At 32.8% G+C, this 20,685-nt stretch overlaps 1 protein-coding gene across 4 annotated transcripts in view; it reads right to left on the bottom strand.

The window, feature by feature from the left end:
• LOC124369271 (filamin-A) overlaps positions 1-20,685 on the bottom strand; it is a 254,692-nt gene that overhangs the window by 145,039 nt on the left and 88,968 nt on the right. For all 4 annotated transcript variants that reach the window (XM_046827175.1, XM_046827177.1, XM_046827179.1 and 1 more), the window contains 8 exons: positions 20,074-20,314; positions 18,182-18,382; positions 15,598-15,735; positions 10,139-10,396; positions 8,347-8,537; positions 7,515-7,622; positions 4,002-4,109; positions 2,477-2,639 (listed from right to left, as the gene is read on the bottom strand). In XM_046827175.1, coding sequence (XP_046683131.1) covers positions 2,477-2,639; positions 4,002-4,109; positions 7,515-7,622; positions 8,347-8,537; positions 10,139-10,396; positions 15,598-15,735; positions 18,182-18,382; positions 20,074-20,314 — 1,408 coding nt within the window. The remainder of the gene's footprint in view (positions 1-2,476; positions 2,640-4,001; positions 4,110-7,514; positions 7,623-8,346; positions 8,538-10,138; positions 10,397-15,597; positions 15,736-18,181; positions 18,383-20,073; positions 20,315-20,685) is intronic.

Raw genomic sequence — 20,685 nt, 5'->3', positions numbered from 1 at the left:
TGCACCCATTTTCATTTTTTAAGTAATTAGTTCCTATAACTATTCCTTATCGTTATAAATAATTCCTCCTGGACCTGTTCGGATTAACCGACGTTCGGATTACACGTGTTCGGATTAGCGGGACTCCACTGTACTTGAAGTGACACTATTTTCCTGTTAATTGAAGTATTATTACTAAGGGCACTTGTTAATACTTTAACAGCAACACATTTATAGATAAGTATTTCCATTGATGAAATACTTTAAAACGTAATAAGTCACATAATTAAAGTAACCAAATTTAATCAGTCTAATCTTGAAATTAAATACTTTTCATAATTAAAACAGGAGTTCTAAATTCTAAGTAAATGACCTCACAAACAAATTTTACCATATATTTTGGGTCCAAATAAAATAAGGAGTTTGATAAAAAGATAATTCAAACATATCACTGGCATTGCTAGCTCCAAAAACTTAGCACTCTTGACCTTGTTGCTTACAATAACATCCAAGTAATCAGTATTGGGTAAAAAATGTCTTGCATAAACAGACAGAAAATCCAGTCCACAACAACAAGTTTCTTAAGATAAATCAATAGACACATGCATTCATCTCCCGATGACCACATTCAGGGACAATGTGTTCCAATCTGACAACCGTTACCCATCATAATATCTGAGCTTTTAACACGTAACCATGTGCTCTGATGTCAGTAGAATTGTTAATGGAACCTGTAATTGTTAATGGAAAAAACAGATGCTGTAATATTACAGGTACAACAGCAGAGAGTCAATAAAGCAGCCATCTAGTGCATATTGGCTACAACTTACAAGTACTCCTGACAGAGATACTGGTTTGACACTAAGTGGGAGTAACAGAGAGTGAGATATTATATCATGTGATGCTGGTGGTGTCTCTGAGAGGCACACTCAATAAACAGTAGTGCACAGACTTCCTATCAATAATCAGTAGAACAACTAATGTTCACATAAATTCCCTCCAAATCAGAACCTGATTTTTTTTTAAAGAAGAGGCCCTTTTCAGCCTTGTTCTGCCTACCCTCATGGCCTGTTCAATCTTATCAAACAGAATAAAGAGGAAGGTCGGCACAGTACAAGGTCGACAGTACTGATAAAAAGTGAAATGGTCAGACAGGATTTGAATCTGCGCTATCTCTAGGATCCAAGTTCAACACCTTGGACCACGTAAACACGGCTCTTTCTATCCTAATAAATGGCGCTTTTGACACTTTCTGGTAAAATAAAGCTAAGTCTAACTGAACGTCAGTGATTTGTATCATAATTAAATCAATTAATTTTCCAAATTATATTACAGTTAAACAGAAGGTAATAAGTAAGGAATATAAGGAATAATAATTTTCAACCTCACTCAGTGAATGGTTATCGTACAACAGCTGACTGCCCAGTAAGTATCCAGAGTAATTATAATCATAATTACAAATTTGAAGTTAAAAAATAAAATTACAATGAACACAAACAGTACACCAAAGTAGTCTAAAAATAGTACTATTTCATACAATATTTATAGCGAATACATATGTATTGTGCCACTGTGCCAGTTTGTCTAAAACAAGACATAGAGCCAGTCAGACAATCTAATTTTAGAAAGGCGAGTCCAAAGATAAATGTCTCTACACTTTGAGCCATCTATGTAGTTCCACCCCACTTTCCTCTTCTCCTTTCTTTCTCAGTCTTTCTTCTAATGTTAAAGTTGATGCAGTTAGTTAATTGTGCTGTTTCCTTTACAGTGTAAACTTTTTCAGTCAGCTATCAATATAAATCATTGACTTAAGTGGAAACGGTTGGTGTAATTTTAGAGATGGTAAAGGAGCTGATGGGAAGCAAATATAAAAAATAGCTAATAAAACTTTATTAATTTACCATTTTTATATGTAAATATAAAAATTCACATGTCTAAGTATGTTTTATAAATTATTAATTCAAATTTAAATATCTTTTACATTTCTATTTTGAGCTTTTGGACGGATACAAATTTTTCTTGATGCGTCTTCAGCTACAATTAGCCATATTCCACTCAATAAGGTAAAATAAAATATGTTCAAGTATATATGTTATCAAGTACTTAAATGTGTTACAAAATAAATTAGCCAAAAAAACAGCAAAAAATATTACAAACAATATTGTCCAAAAGTTGTCCAGTTCAAAAGAACACATTCCTTTAACTTTCATGGTTCCTCTAACTTTTCAGGGGGAGGGGGACTGTTGTTCAAATTAAATTTTAGATTTTTTAAGTGTTGTTGATGTACAAACACTGACTGTCATGTAGATTTTGACTAAACATAACACATATAAATTCACAATATAACCAATCTCAGTTTGTAACTAACATATAGCATAACTCTTTAGAACATAATGCTACAAATTTTTCTTAGTCTAATTTGACTTACCCATTTTAACACTCAGTCCCTTGGGATTTTAAAACGTTATACAATAAATGAATGTCAAATGATGCTTACCTTGGCCAGCATCACGGCAGTCAACGTTGAAGTGAGTGGGAGTTTTTGACTTGACCCCCTCCTCCACACCTGGTCCAAATATTTCCACACGTGAAGGGTTCAGTGGCTGAGATACAAATACTCTGTATGGACTTCGGTTGGTTGCTACTCCTCCATAATTGACCTGTAAACAGTTTTCAATTATTTAGTTTGGTTGGGCATCACCTGTATTTTTCAACTAATAAATGAAAGAACAAATAACAAAGCACAAAACATACGCATAATATCTCTTTTTGTACTTGTCTCCTATATTCTCATAACCTCAAATAATATTAAGTTTTGAAATAAAAACTCCACTATAACTCAAAAGTATGTAAGAGTCTGATTTAAAGACTTTCTAATATACTGAATACAAAGAGCAAGACATCACATGGTTGTCTGATAGTATTTATTTTTGTACTATTCCGTTTCTGTTATTGAGATTAGTGTTATTAGCATTGTTCCTTAACATTACTCAGGAGGCCAAGAGGGCGTGATAGCCTTAACTCCACTTCTTTAATACAAGTATTTATCATTTGATTTCATTATCAAATGCCAAATTTGATAATGAAATCAAATGAATGTAATGAATGTAGTTGAGGGTTGTTTACATGAAAATTGTATACATTATAATCAAATTCAAAAATTTTGATACACAAAATGGTATATATATATATATATATATATATATATATATATATATATATGTATATATATACATATATATATGTGTGTGTGTGTGTGTGTGTGTGTGTGTGTGTGTGTGTGTGTGTGTGTGTGTGTGTGTGTGTGTGTAAAATGCAAATACAAGTATACACAAGATAGCAGGAATTTACACGCCTTCAAATGTTATTAAATTTATAATTTTCAGTTTAAAACTTTTTTTTTATATGGTAGGACCCTGGTTGTCGGAACTTTAATATCGGAAACCCGAGTTATTGAAAACATCTTGAGTAGTAGTGAAAATAAATCCAGTAGCCTCAAATCGAGAAGCTACAGAAAGAACAATTAATTTGGGCAAGCAGCAACCACAATATTATATTGACAGTGCTCAAAATATTTACTGTCAATGGAGGACACCTCAACCCCCTCGCTGCCAGGCCGATGTTCACAAAAAGAGCAATAAGACTCTCCTCTCTTCAATACCATCTAAGCTTTCACTAGCCACGCACCCAGTCTTATTAACATAACCTCGTATTATCAGAAATTTTCAGAGGTTTAAGTGCATTACCTTAACAGCAAGGAAATAAGAATCAGTATCTTTACTCGTCCCATTCAACACTGGAATGAAATTGTGTTTACCCAAATACAGCTAACTCATTTATAAATATTTTTTGATGTCCATTTATGAGCTAGTAGCATTCATATCAAACCCTCTTTTTTGTTGTGAACTCTCAGGTTCTAGTTTGACTATAGTCAGAGGGGCCAATGGTATCACAGCCTAGAGAGGATTAACATCTATATATAATAAGCGTTACAGCTGATCGAGTTACAATTGTATACAAACCTGAACTGTATGTCTTGATCCAATCTTGGGTGTGTAGCGGCATGTGTAGGTACCATCTTTGTTGTTCTGAATGTTCATGTCTACATTGTTACTGTTTGCATCCAACACCTAACAAGCAGTTGTAAGATGTCAATCAAATTCATTGAGAAATCCAAGAGAGATAAAATATTTTATATAAATTCTAAGACTTTACAGCTAAAAATTTTATATTTTATCCTAAATCAAGAACTTTGAGTACCAATAATTTTACAATGGTATGATATCGTTATAAACTTATTAGTTGATGAGTGATGATAAACACCTAAATACAGTAGAACCCCTCATATCCGGCCTCGGTTTTACCGCACCTCGGTTTATCCGGCCACTTCCCGGAAGCCAATATCGAAATTTATTTACCACGGCTTGCAGACGTGCAGTTGCACGCACTAGTCTCCCACGCGTTATTTTGGTGTATCTATTTGTTTACATTTTCCTGTGTTGTCCTCAGTTGAGCTAATAGGTTTAACCTGTAAACAGTTCGTTGATTATTTCCAGTGCGGTTAGTACAGTACAGTACAATTGTTTTGTTTCGTCAAGTGCTGTGTACTGTAGGTTGGTTTATCCCGGCCGAATCGTTATCCGGCCAGGGGCTCGGTCCCGTGGTGGCCGGATATGAGGGGTTCTACTGTAATCCAAAATTATTCCTTCATAAACAGTGTGGCACCATGAAAGGATACATGATTGGCAATTACAAATTGTTAATGCAGCAAAAGCCCTCTCTCCTCAAACAGGTAACATACAGGAGAGCCTCTAGTTTGCTACATACAAAACTGACTATTGTCTACTGATTTCTGGATGTTCAATAAAAACCTGAGCTATTTTAACAAAGAGAATGCATCCACAGCATCAATGTTATACACAAGCTCGTAATTATTTAATTAATGAATTTCATAATTTATTCTTTGTTTGAAGTTCATTTTTGATGATGGAAGGATTATGAAGGAAACAGGATTTTTCCGGGCATTTGCCATTGTTCAGTGAAACAAAAAATCATTAACACTACGTTTCGAGATCTGCAATCTGATCTCTTTTTCAGGTAAATAACTAACCTAACACATAATTTCAAACTATGTTAAAATAAACAAATCATACCAGAGCGTTGTGATACGCGTAAGTCAGGAATCACAAGTACCATGTTGTGTGTCAACTTCACTAACTATAAAACATGCACTTAATAAAAACTATACACAACACTAATCATTAAAACCGAACTACAGAATACAGGTCACAATACGTCTGCATTCGTCTACCAACCACCTACGACTGACCAGAGGCCAGTAGCAAATGGCAATCGTCACAGTGGAAAGAAACAAGATGGCGGAAATAAAAAGGAAGGGGGAGAGGAATGGACCTTTCTTATTATTATTATTGGTTCATGCTAGATGAACAATGTCAAATGTCCAGAAAAATCCTGTTTCCTTCATCATTTATACTACTAACAAACAATCTAATGTCATATGTCCAGGAATTATATTAGACTAATGGATGTAGTGGACTGAAAAAGGTTCAGGCTACGCAGAATCAATATAATTTGCTGGGACTTCATTAATATGACAATAAACTATGATAGGTATTGCGAAAAAATTTAAACTCAGATGGACAATCCAAAACCAACAGAGAAGACTGACTTCATGACAAATTTCTTGGCAACACAACACTTGTCTCTTGTCAAACCCTGATACTACTGACATAACTTGCCAAGCCTGTCATGCCTCATCCCCTCTACAGCCCAAACCTAGCCTCAAGTGATTACCACTTGTTTTAAAATTAAAAGAACACTTGGGTGGCCTGTACTTTAATATCATTGATAAATTCAAAAAAAGATGTTATTAAATGCCTGATAGAAGTGTAGCAGAATTGTATGATATTGGTAAATGACAGTTGGAGCACCTTTTGCAAAAGTGCTGGTACAGAAATTGTGATTATGTAAGAAAATAGCATAGTTAATAAGCTTCATACAGGTGTTTAGACATTATTATTGTTAATGAAATAAACAATGCTGTCTATCTTTAATAACCAATGGATTCTTATTTTATGAATTGAACGCATAATAGACATTAACTTAAACTTAATTCTGAAGAATATTTTCTCCAGATGCAGTTGTTTGTATGGACAGACGATCAAATTATGCATGTGGAAGTACATTATTTTGGGTGGGGAGCGATGTCATACATATCCAGAAGTAGTCCTTAAAGCTCCTTGTACACTATGGATGGTTCAAACTAAACAACAATTTTGGCAGCTGGTCTGTGTCTCATGTTTCTAATCTCCCACAATGTGGTATATGATTTACCAGCAACCACAAAAGTGGCACAAGGTCATTAGTAGGACCAACAAAACATGAAAATAGAAATGAAATATGAAATAAGCTCAATGCTAAATGTTTGCTATATCCATTTTGAAGGGATAAGCAGGTCAACGTATGAATGATTTTGTTGAGGCCTTTTTTCAAGATATATAAAATATAAGAAACAAACATGTTACGTTTTTAAAAGCCTTCAAATACTAAATGCGAGGCACTGTTCTTCCACTTATTGATCAACCTATTGCATATGTTTGTGTAAAAATAGCATATTCATAGATGAATGGACTTAACAAAAACCTTAAATTGGTATTCAAAGCAAAAGATAACAGGACATTCTTTTACGTTCAATGGCAACTTTGATATCTATTGATTTTTCACACTCCAGCATATGCCTGTGTGTATATCTGTGGGAATACACAATTCTCTTGTAAGATCTTTCTAATGCTTCAGGTGAATTTTAATAAAGCCAATTGGGAAAAACCTTAAGAGCCAATTGACTTACTTCCTGTGTCTTTTTCTTAAGTCTTGGCTTTAATCACAAGACTTGAAAAAGAGATAGAATTGATTCTCCCTACAATAAGCAACTTGACCGATTAACATAACTGCTTCTAGCTATTGCCAAGGCTTGCACACCTGGAGGAAGTAAAAATGTGAGCATTTGTAAACTGATTTCTCTGCAGTTGGTGATTCAAATACGGCTGACCTACTGCTAAACTGACTTGATAACACCAGGAAAGAGAGAAATGGTTAATGTGGAAACAAATGTGAATATGAATATAAATAGAAAAGAAAAAAATTATAGGATGGGCACTGCCAACTGTGACTCCCATACATTGGAAATGTGGAGGGATTACCTGATTCCGAACAGCACCTGAAGCTCTGGAGGTCACTTTAGTCTCACTACTGATGTTCAGATTAGGTCTAAACTCACCAAGAACTTTATGCCTTGAGACATCCAAATGTAATGCCAAGTGAGAAATGGATGTTGTAATTACATAAGTTATAATTATTTCTTGGTAAACTGAACCAAAATAACACTAATACAAAAAATAGTTTTCCACAAGATATTCCTATTCAAACAAAACTCAAATTGACTGGAAGAATTTAATTTTTGAATACAATTCATACTTTACTTAGTCTGATGATTTTTCAAAAGGTATTAATTGTACCTGAACATCCAAGGGAGCTGATCCAGCACGCCTGGTGTCAACAGTGAACTCTGTAGGCTTGCCTTTGGTCACACCATCCCTCTCGATACCTTTGCCAAAACACTCCACCTGTAAACAGGAAGAAGGACCATATATTACAAACTGTAAAACCACCCTGATTTGAGTTTGAGTTAACACTTAGTTTTATTTTAAACTGGACATTATATTTCCTTTCTAGCCAGTCGAGCTAACTATATAAACTAATTGAGTGAGTATTACATTTTCCATAAATATTTGGAATGTTATACTTAGGACATAACACAGTAAAATAAAATTTAAAATGTTTGATTTCCAAATGACAACCGTTTTACTATCGATGTGTACAATTTGATCAAAACCCAACCAATAGCAAATAATATTTGGAAAGATAAAATGTGTTCCTAGAAAGTAAAAGAGTTTGATATTTACTTTGCTATAAACACTTAATTAAATGAAAAATGTTTTATACTGCTTATTTGGAATTACATCTACGTACATTTAAAAATGATTTTTTTATTTATAATTTATTTTATTTCCATAATAAACATATACTTTGGAATGCTGCTTTTGATATTACATTGATTTTTGTTAGTGATTTTACACTAATAACAAATTAAGTTTATTGGATGCAAAACTAACGTTTTATAATCATACAAAACAAAAATTCCTGTGTTTAAATTAATTAAAAAAAATTACATAAAAATGCTATTGAATTAAACCATTTACTGTCATATTTCTTCAGTTAAATATACAGGTTTTTATCTGAAGTTTGTTTCTCTAACTTAACAGCAAACAACCAAAGGTCAAAACATACCTTTTCTGGGAAGTAGTCAGTATTTGGCATGATTTGAGCTATGTAAGGAGATTTAGGAATATCTTCGTTATCACAGAGAATGTGGACTGCGTACTCGCCCGCAACTGTGGGGTAATACCTGACGTCAGCTGAGCGATCACCGTTGTCATGGCAGTCTATCTTTGCCTGAGATGGCCCTTCTATACTAAAACCTGCAATAAAAATAATGAGTTAGGTTACAGAGTAGTTTCAGCATCTATTATCTTCTTAATACTTTTTTCTAAATATTGTTGATAATGATAACCACATCCAATAAACCTGTACACTTATATTTTGTTTTTTATTTATGGGGACTGTTGATCTTACAGCTTGAAATTTACTTTATGTAAGTAAGTTTGAATTTAAAATCTCAAACATTTCAAGGTCTGTTTATCTATATCACAATTGTTTTAATATTCTCAGAATGTATTATCAGAATGTTTTTAATATTCTTAACTATAAACCTTTCTTACCCATGCCATTATAATGACATGGTGGGTACAATACAAATAAATTAGAAGTAAAATATTAGGGAAGTTTTAAAGACTAGGATGTACTTAATGACTGTCCCAAGGAATCAATAATCATCGGCAACCAAGTTACATTTATTACTTTATGTTTCAATAACTTTCCAGTTAACCAAATAATTGTTACATATCTTACAAATAAACCTTAAACAATCTTTAATTCCTCTTTATTATTTTATAAGCCTTTTTTTCTACAGTCAACCTGACAAATATGATATATTCATATTTGTATGGACATGTATCAAATTTTAAGAGGTTTGGAGTTGAGAGCTTGTTGATTTGTTAACACTTTGAGTTGTTTCCCCCTTTATGAGCTTATATCTACTTTTGTACAATCAAAACTTCTGGAAGCTGTACTTATCATACAATAGATTTGTTAACTATTTAATATAGGCCATTTTTGGTCCACACTTTGGACAAGAAGCTGAAGAAACCCCTCTTTGCACATAGTCCTAAAAGGACCTTTGCAATTGCTTCTGGAATGATAGGATCTTCAGGATGGGAAACATTGATTTAAGGGTCCACCTCCTGTTGAGATTTCATAAGGAGGAATAGCAGGCTCTATATCTGAGTCATGTTTCCTTGAAAGAAGGACAGGCTAGCTCTGTTCCAGCCGCTTCCAGTCAAAGCAGGTAGGTGAAGGTACTCCCTCATGTTCGGCAAGCAAAGGCCTTAACACTAAGAGAGCTCTACCCACACCAATAGTTATCCTCCAAATTAGACCTGAACTATCAATCTTAACGCCCCAATATCTCGACATGTGCAATTAGTGATGTGCCCTCCTGAACATTCATGGGGTTGTCCATTGTAAGTGACACATAGGTTTTTTCTGTACCCAGTATAGGTTCAACTGGAAGGTATAAGCCAGCCATAAGTGAATCCTCCTGAGGAACAGTTAAGCCATATACAACTATCATTACACATAGTATTCCCAAACATTGAAGAGAAAAGAAAGAAATATTTCTACCAACCAGTGATTTGCTACAAAATACAATTTCTACAAATATAACTCATAAAATAAATCTCTTTTATCAAGCCAAATCTTTGAAAAACATGTTTGATACGTTAAGCATCAAAACATGTCACAATTTGTACCTTTTAATGTTTTACATGTTATTTATGTGTTATTATGTGATAACACATGTGTGTTAAATAAATCAGGATATATTTCTTGTAACACGTTTTCAAAGGTTCTTATATTGGTGATGTACCGGTAATACAGAAACACCTTTGATATGAGAACTCACCTAAAGTACCAGTTTCACCATTGGTTTCAACAGTAAACAAGGCAGGATACGCAACCACACCTCCCACCAATCCTGGGCCATAAGCTTTGATGGCAGTTTCCTTGTATGGACCCACATTAACTTCAAAGGGAGATTTAGGAACTTCTGTGCCAGCAAATGTCACCATTACCACATATCTCCCTTCTTTCTTTGGGTGATAGATGGCTTCATAAGTAGTACCATCAATTTTAGATATTTTCACAGGTTCATTAACACCACCTAGAACATAAAAACATTTATATTAAAATAACTAAAAGCCACATGAATAGTAAGATAGGATGAAAGGAAATTGGTTCTCTTGGTAGTGTGATTTATTTTTTTCACTACAACCCTTTATTTGAAAAATCACAGACAGGTATATTTACAAGGCCATATTTATAATAGACATTTATAATTCCTAATTTGAAAAAATGTCATCGCCAACACAATAAAAATTATATTGAGCTCTCCAAAATTTTCTACTCAATTCCTATAGCTATTCTCTTATTCTTATGCCATATTTTGCAGAATTAATCATCTATCCTACTTATACTTTGATTTAGCTCCAAACAGTATGATGACATATGATAAATGACAATGATTCAAGAAAAATTAAAGATTAAAGATTTTTTATATGTTTTGAAGTAGCAAAAATTTGACTTCTTCCTTAAAGCATACAAGCCAGATGAGACCTTCTTAGTCACATTTACTCTGTGCATAATCTGATTCAAATTTCATTTATTGTTATCACGAAAAGATTTTGTTTTCAGTTTCAAATGATCTGGTATTATCAATGCAGATCTTGAATTTAGCTTTTACTCAAGCCCTAATTGATGCAAAGAACAAACTTACACAAATCACAAAGAACAGGGATAACCAACAAGCATTTGAACTCACTGAAGCATAAGGTAATTAATAACTCAGGACAAGATCTAGAAAGGTGTCTCCTGGAAAATATTCTCCAAACAGAGAATGCAGTTTGGTTTTAGTGACAAAGATAGGATCTGCTCTATTAGAAAATAAAGTTCTTACAATTCAAAACAGCACATTATGAGCTAAACTATTGAGCATAGAAACAAATATGAGGAATTGAAGAATTTAATCACTCGACCAATACAAGCTGTATATATATAAATCAAGAACATCACCCTTGGACACAAAAATAAATGCAAGAGACGAAAGTTATAAACATGTTTCCAAAGCAATGTTGTCTTTTATAAAGAGTATTGGAAAAGCATTACAGGTACTCAGCAGTCTGTAATAACTTTGCACCGACCGACAACACCACCAATGATGTTTCTTTTGCCACCTGAATCAATTTACTTTAAATCAGAACAAACTGCAGAATGATCTGATGTACACTATTATGTGTGTACACTTACTATTATGATCGTGGTTGAGTTGGTTTGTCAGGAATTAGTTATAATAAATAAATGATAAGGATGATAACAATCTTAGATTTGTTGTGTGTTAGGAATTCAGCAGTGTAAAGGAAACAGGATTTTTCCGGACATTTGCCATCGTTCAGTGAAACAATAAATCAGTAACACTATTATTGTTAACACAGTAATCAGTAACACAGTTATTGTTTCACTGAACGATGGCAAATGTCCGGAAAAATCCTGTTTCCTTCACAATCCTTCCATCGTCAAAAATAACCTTCAAACAAAGAACAGCAGTGTAACTTTTTTCAACATGATGGCGATCGGGATGCAGATTGAATTTATCAACCGCAACCTGATGTGACGAATCATGAAATTCTGAAGGCAGTTTAGTAAATGAAGATATTGCTGTATTTGATCATGGTGGGTGAGAAACATGTTATATTTGAGCTGACTGTGGAGCAGGTCTGTGCACACCAAATAAACTCGGCAGTAGCAGAACAGCGCTGTTGAAAACTCGGCACTTAAAGAGTTAAGCAAAGCCTTTGACACCCTTAACCATGAACAACTCTGAACTAAACTATCCTCCTTGGGCATGCAAGACACTGCAGCAGAATGGTTTAGGAGCTAACTGACCAATAGAAAGCAGGTGGTTGAAATTAAACATACACAGCATAACAAAGTCCAGCAAATTAAATCCTGCCCTTTGCCAGTTCTAAGGGGTGTTACACAGGGATCTGTCCTGGAGCTTGTTCTTTTCACACACTCTCCTTAAGTATCTGGAAGAATTTTACACAACTTTAATGTATGCTGACGATACAGTTTTACTTCTGTCTGAAACATCTGTAGAACAACTAGAGATCCAGTCATATATTACAATGAATATGGCTGTGCAGTATTGTCAATATAACAATCTTGCAGCAAAAAAGAACAAACTTATCTATCGAAAAGGTGGCAACAGAGGCAAAATACTTGGGAGTGATAATAGATAAAGACCTCAGCTGGACACCGCACATTGATAATCTATGTATACAATTGAATACTGGGGTCTATATTATAACAAGACTCACAAAAATAAGTAAAATAGCATACCATGCACTGTTTGACCCTATCTCTGCTGTGGTCTGTTAGTGTGGGGAAAATCTTCAAAAGGCAATTTACATTGCATATTAGTGATCCAGAAGAAAGCAGTGAGACACTTGCTGGCTTACAGCAAAGAGATAAATTTGATGCCCATCCTTTATTAACCTATCGATGCTGTATGGTATGGAGGTGGTAACAGTTTTTCATGAGAGTGGACGACTACCCAGAGGTTCCAGCATCCATCACTACAACACTTGAGGTGCAGCAAAGATCCATCTTCCTGTGGACCGACTAGCTCTGTTTGAGGGGAAGCCCTCATAAATGGCAACAAAGTTGTGGAACCACTTACCATAGGACTTCAAGAAGTATAACACAAAAAGTTTCAAGAATGAAGTAAAATACTGGCTGTTACACAATCCCTTGTACACTATTAAAAAGTATCTTGGAAGAAATGTATGGAAACTGAAGACCAATGTAAACTTTGTAAACACAAATTTTATTATTCTAATGAGGCTGTTACAGTTCATGAATTTGTAAATAAATAATATTGTCTATTGTCTATTAGACTTGTTTTACTTTGAATTGTTTAAAATGAATACAACTTGTTTTGTCATCATTTCAGAAGTAATTTTTTAATAAAAATATTGTTTTTAATTACTTAGGTTTAAAAAAGAAAACATTTCAATAACTTATCCTGCCTCTAACAGGTTGTACCATCAGCCTAGAAACAGATCTTGATTTTTTCACCTTTACCCCTGAGGAACACTTGAACATATGAATTTTCAGTCCAAAATAAGTAAACGTTATACAAAGTATAGGTCTATTTTTGTTAGTTTTATGTCTGTCTGTCTTTTTGTGTTTTCCAGGGGGGAAATTATATCTTTCAATTGGATGAACTTATAAGTAGATCAGTTTGTAGATTATTTATGCTAATAAAGATCAGTTTGTAAGAACTGTTTCAGCAAAATATCATAACAGGTTTCAACATGGCAGGCATACAAAACTTTCAATCTATAATAACTCAAAAGTGGGTGATTATATAAAAAAAATTGTGAATAGTGAAATATGTCTTACTTTTAGATGAACAGTTTTATACCAAGTTTATTTCACTACAACACATAATGACTGAGTAGTAAAGGTCTTACTGAACGGCATTCCTCAGTTAGAAAACATTAATCGAATTATTAATGTTGTTTAATTACTGAATTAGCTGAATGTTATGTTGTTTGACAAAGGTGGTAATACATATGTCGGTCTGTTATTGTTTATGCCCTTTGAATCACCTTTCTTAAATGTTGGCTGATATTAGAAAATAATTTATTATATGAATCAATGGTTTTACAATAAGAAAAATAATCCTTTGTAAGACTGTTACTGAAACGAAACCTGATCTAAATTTGTAATCAAATTTTAAAATTATTTCTATTACGATTTTATTTGTAACTTTTATTTAAAATGTATTATATGTAAGTTTAGCACCATTATTGATACTAAAACTTTACATACAGAGAATAGGTGGGGAATAATCAAAAGAATCAACAAAAACAAAAATAATTTAAAGATTCACAAATAATGTTAGGCCCAGTTAAACTGATTTTTTAATATAAATCTCATAGTTATTTGTTAAAAGATTATTTTCTAAAATTTCACAGTACAATGTTTCAAGTTTACTCCATAAATATAAAGAATTATTGATTACTTATTATTGAAATATTCAGATTTTATCTTAATGATTTTCTATAAGGATTACAAAATTATTTCAAACATTTTCTTTTAATATGCCTAACAGATTCAAAAACCTAATGATGTAATCTCTTTCTTCTCTGATAAGGTATCCAACTCTTGTCATTTTTATTTTTTATGATCCTTGAATCCATATCAAAGAAACATTGAATAAGATACATTAAATGTATTTGGAAATGATTAAATTTATTATAATCAAATAATTTAAAAGATTGAAAGAAAAGATTTAAAAGCTATTCTGTTGGTAAAACCAACTTAGAAACTTTGAAGAAATTACACAGATACAAGTTCAAATTAAGAGAAAAACATACAATAACTTGTAAAAGTGGATATCTTTTTTAGAATGACATCAAAAATATAATCCTACAAAATATACACTATAAACATTTGACAGAAGCTAATAAGATGAACAACATTTTGGAGAGGTTATAATGACATAAAATGTCAGTGCTGGAGATTTAGGTGGCAGCTGATAGCAATGACTGTCAAGGAGTGTGATTTATAGACTCTGGACTATTTCTCCTGTACCTTGTGCCAGTACAGTAAAAAGTGTTTATAAAAGTGTTCAAATAAACCTTTGATTCTTGTTTGATAAACTCATTATGATTAAATGTTGAAAATAAGATCGATGAAGCTCATGAACTGTGTGTAACATTTTGCAGAAATTTTGTTGACACCATAAAAGAAACAACTGAACTCATATCAACGTCACACCATAAGAGAAGTTATTAAATCCTTAAACTGGTGGAATCTTTATTTTGTAATGTCACAATTTTCTAGTACTCTCATGAAAACTGCTATGTACCACAAGAAACTTGGAAATTATATGCCATATTATATATGGTTTCAGACAACCCTAACAAATAATAATACATCACCTTCATTAATTTCTTATTCCATAATTATAATGCTTTGATATGCATAAAGGTTTTAATATTTTTTATATCTTTATAGGAGTGCATATATGTGTGTGAAAAGTTAATACGAGTATTAAAATATACAATAGAACCAGAGTCAAGTACTCAAAAAATAATAATTATATTACAATATCTTTGATAAAAGTTTTATTGCAAGTTAATGTAGAACAACTATATGCATTACATGTTGTATTTCACTCTGCTTTTATCTGCAGGCTGAAGATTATTTGTTTGCATAAAAAAGTTTTAATATGCATAGTGTGACTGGAATATTTAGTCTCTGGAAAGACTATGTAAATTTATCATGTGGACAGACCTGGACCAATGATGCGAACTTCTGGGGTACCTTCCCCAGCACCTGCAGTTAAAATGCGGAAATCTGCAGCATCCCCAACACGAACACCTTGGGGCTGCAGTCCTCGACCCCAACATCGCACCCTTTTGGCATCTGAAACTATGACAAAACTAGATGTTAAACAACACTATACTAATAAACACTGAATCCAATCTAGTCTTCTATCCTTACATTGTTACTAGATCTCTTCTGTTGGCTATGGTCACTGTGGGATAATTATTGAATCATTTTCATCTTCCTTTACAAACAACAGACCAAACTGTAGTTCTATATAGATATAGATATATTATGATGGAATCTAGAAGAAAGAGTGTCTTTCTAATAAATAAATAAATATATATATATGTATATATGTGTGTGTGTGTGTGTGTGTGTGAGTGTGTGTGTGAGTGTGTGTGTGTGTGTGTGTGTGTGTGTGTGTGTGTGTGTGTGTGTGTGTGTGTGTGTGTGTGTGTGTGTGTGTGTGTGTGTGTGTGTGTGTGTGTCTGTTTGTCTATATGTAAAGACAATATATTGAAAAAGAACTAATCATTAGACTTGAAACTATGCATGAAATCATTTATATATTAGCAACAGAGAGTTTGATGATGGTGCAGGTCACTCCATGGAATTTGGTGAGTGTTAGTGAATATGTTTACATTGGTCTCATGGATAACCATGATGGCAATGAGAAAAAGCAGGATAAATAAAAATGTCAACACACTGAATTCAATAATTTGAGATTTCAACAGGTGACTTATTCTAAGAGTAAAAAAGAAAAAGAGTGGGAAACCAATGCTAAAACTTGGTGATAATATTTTATTTTGGCGTGCTCATGCATTATATTATACATCGTCTAAGGATACTTTAATTAAAAAAAACATGTTTAGATTTTTTTTGTATGTGTTAAACAACATTTGCTTAAATTAAGGCTCACCAGAACTTTTATTTAACACTGCTATGAAATCTAATTTAATGAACAAAATGGGAATGCAGTATGTGGCAAGATATTTTGAAAAGATATCAACTTCATTTCTACATACAAAAGAATGTTTCCTATGATGGGGTATGTCCAACCATGGAATTTTTCTGATTGTTATTAAAGGTTATGACTCAGAAGGCTGTCATAGTTTCCCTTTTTCCTACTAGGGAATGTAAAAATGTCTTTATGATTGTTTGTGTTTGTATTTTTTCGCAGGGTATCTTGAGAATGAAATGAACCATAGATTTGAAAGTTTGCATGTGTTCTCAGCAACGTCTGTTACGTGACATATAGTATGTCATACTCCTACCTTGTTTATTTAATACAAAATTCTACAGTGTTTGGTTTCGCCAAGTCCACAAAATATGTCTGCAGGTCCAATAATGTAATTATTAATACAAATGTATATCTATTAATTATATGTAGTATTGTTTTGGTTTGTAATATTTAAATATGTAATATCGATTAAAACATTCAATCTATTTAACTGACTATAAAGTTAAAAGAATTGGCTAATTGATTTGAGCAAAATTTATCTATATTTTACTGTACACTACTTTAAATTTGCATAAAATATATAAACTACTACAGTCAAGTAACATGTACATGGATAAGAAATAGGCGTGGTTGTAAATGGAAAATGTTTTTTGGTACTGCATATTTGCTCCTTTCTTTTAGAAATCTATTTTGCAACCTTCTCACACTGCCATCCCATCAACATTCCAGTTACTAAAAAAGTAAAAAAGGCAGTATTGTGCAGTAACTACAAGACCCAAGTCTCGCTAGTTCACTCTTTCATTTTTTTTTTCATTTTTTTTTCCAGCAATTTCAAATTTATGGCAAAACTGTTATGTTAATTAATTCTTCATTTTCATAAAATGGAAATCTTTTAGACAATATACAGCATGGTTTCAGAACAAGAAGATTACTTAAGTAAATGGAAAAACCATGGGAATTTTCAAAGTTGTCAAAAGCCTTTGAACTGCCAAGCTTTCCATTCTTATTGAAAAACTCAAATTTCTAGATGTTTTGAGAAAATCACTGGATTGGTTTTATTTATACTTAAGTAATGGGTATCAATATGTAGATATTTTAAACACAACTTAGAATTTTAGTATAAGTAATTACATATATCTAACATCTTTGAATAAAGGTAAAATGAACTAAACAAATAATACATTGTTGATTATAATTTAACAGTTCTGGATGCTGCACTAATCAATGTAATAGTTATGAAATTCACTGTTCACTGGATTTTGATAAAGGGTGATATTTTATTTACTTCTGGTTTGTAGAAAATCAGCTTTTTTAGATAGTATAGTAATCACTGAGACAAGTAACCATCTGTGTAAATTCAATACAAAGTGTGCTCTTGTAGAATACATGGAATTTTTCACTATACCACAATACACAAATTGAATGTCAAATAAATAAAGGTCGGTTAAGTGTAAATGTACCATATTAAAATGAATCAGTGTTCTGAGCAGTCAAGCTCATCTCTGGGTTGAAATCATCAAGTATTACTGTAACTGTACACAAATTGTTATCAAAGCTTAGACGTACAATGATACACATTTATTTTACCTGGAGAAACTCTGACTCCAAAGGGACTTCCAGTGATGGACTGACCAGCGAAGAACACGTTGACAGAGTGAAGACCGATGACTGGAGACACGTACTCACAACGCCAATCATCGGGAGAGATCTGGCGCAGTTTGACTGGGACTGTATTTTTGTGGCCAGCAGGATCCAAGATGATAACTTCTGGGACACCTTTCCCGGCATCTGGAGCAGAGTTATATTCATGATTTACAGAGCAATAAGCATCAAGACCTTCCAACTGTTATAATATCTAGTTGATTCTGCATTTCTAATTTCATTTTCATATATTCCTTAAAAACATTTACACTATTGGATACTATTAAATGAATTGAATCAACAATAAAACAAAAGAATAAGATAACACAAAAAAATACGAGTTTGCCTTGAGATTTGAACCACCTATAAGTTTTTAGAAGTTACTTATAATTACTAACTTTGTTATAATACTCTGACACACCAACCTATAAATTTTTATCACTTCAAGTCAGATGTGTATCAATAGAGCGCTTGTCCTTCGGACATTGTTCTCTCTGTGGATGGAGGAAAAGCTGAAAAACTAAGCAATCACTTACCAGAAGTGACAGTTCATAAAATATTTATGGGATAAATGTTGCTACTACAAATTATGGTAGTTCTGAATCTGATGTACGTGCATATTACTGAATTTAACAAAAACCTAATTACAATATCTTCATAAGGGCATAATTAGTATTTTTAACCTTATTAACAATGTGTTAACATTGTACTGTTGGCATTATTTGTTAACTTTAGATAATTTACAAATAATGTTATCAAAAATATAGGAGTACTTATAATAACTGCACATTTAACTCAGGAAAAGCATAACACTTATGTTGGGAAGCTTCAAATCATGGAATTAAAACATTTAGAAAAAAATATGAATCTGAAACAATATAAAAAATTAACATGTTCGCTCCCACACTACAATATATTTTCTTTTAAATTAGTCCACATGTTTTTTCATCACATACCAGCAAGATATGCAAGTACTGCTGACTTCCCTCAACTCGTTATAAAATTATTTTGGTCTGGTGTATGATGAAGGTCTGAAACTTTACATACGGTCTATCGATATAAGAGGCAGACTTGAGTGTCACTTGGTTTCTGGCAGTGTCATGTTGAAATTTGTAATTTGGTCTTATAAGTTGGTATCAATGTTGTTACATTTGTACATTTTCATAATAGCCGACTTATTGCCTTCAATTGATGTTCCACATGATTCTAACTTAAATGTATAAAAAGTGATTTCCTTAATTACCACATATATTTTTATAATTACAGCTGATTTATAAGAGGCACATATATGTGTCAGCTGGTCTATAATACAATATAAACTACAGGATACATCCGTTAAGGAATAATTACCGCTTTGTTTACTCATACACACAACCACAACAGCTAACAGAAGCGTATTGGATATTGTTGATAATCAGCAAAATAAAGAAACTATATTAAAAAAACAATACAAACATGTGTTCCTCGTTTTATCTACAACATTTTCTTATAATTATTTAGTCGGAATAATTCAAGAATCAACCACAAGATACAACACTGCTATCACTGCACATTATATGAACGTCATACTACGTAGAGAGATAATGGGAAACTATTTTAGTTGTTGGTTTTCTCTTATTATTGTATGTTTTTGTATACTTACTACTTAATTCTTTGTGCTCAATACTAGAAAATGGCCATCAATGGTGTACTATTGTTCTTCAGCAACATGTGTTGTATTGAAGAAGGTGTGGATGGTAGTTATTTTGTGCTATTGTTGTGTGACTGAATGTCAAGTAATCATTCACAACAATTGTATTCTGGTGTGTATATTTTTATAATCAATAATCAATATTTACCTTTAGTTGAGATATCAAAGTATGTAGGCCTGTTAATCATGACTCCGTCAGGCTGCAAGCCTGGGCCTGATGCTGTGACCTTCGAAGGATCTCCTGCATGTCCTTCCACCAATACAGAGTATGGGGACTTGGGGATCTCCCTTCCAGCAAACTTGACACTCACTTTGTGTGTACCTTCTAGTTTAGGAGTGTACGATACACTGTAAGTCAAGTTGCGATCTTTGTTGAATCTGATGTCAACCTACAAACAAATATCCTTATTTTAGAAATTTGTAAAATTTGCAAGTCTAAGAGTTCAGGAACTGTTTTCTAGGTACTTCAGCCATATTTTATTCTCTAATTTCTAACTTGAGAATGATAGAGTGGTTAGTATAACTACTAAAACTTTATTCATAGCACATCAATTCTTGTCAATCACTGAGAATAGTTGTAAAATGTGAATGTCTTTGACTCTTAGTCTGTCCAAAGTTTAAAGCCATCCTCTTCCCTTAGTCACCTCACGATAATTCTATGGTTATCGCAGTTCTCCTATAGTTTTCTTAACTATTCTAATTTTCCTTGCTCATCTAACTTTCAAATAACTCAAATTTATCAGCCATACTGTGATGATAT

Source organism: Homalodisca vitripennis, chromosome X, assembly GCF_021130785.1.
Source record: "Homalodisca vitripennis isolate AUS2020 chromosome X, UT_GWSS_2.1, whole genome shotgun sequence".
NCBI lineage: Eukaryota > Metazoa > Arthropoda > Insecta > Hemiptera > Cicadellidae > Homalodisca > Homalodisca vitripennis.
This window is presented reverse-complemented; position numbering and strand designations above follow the sequence as displayed.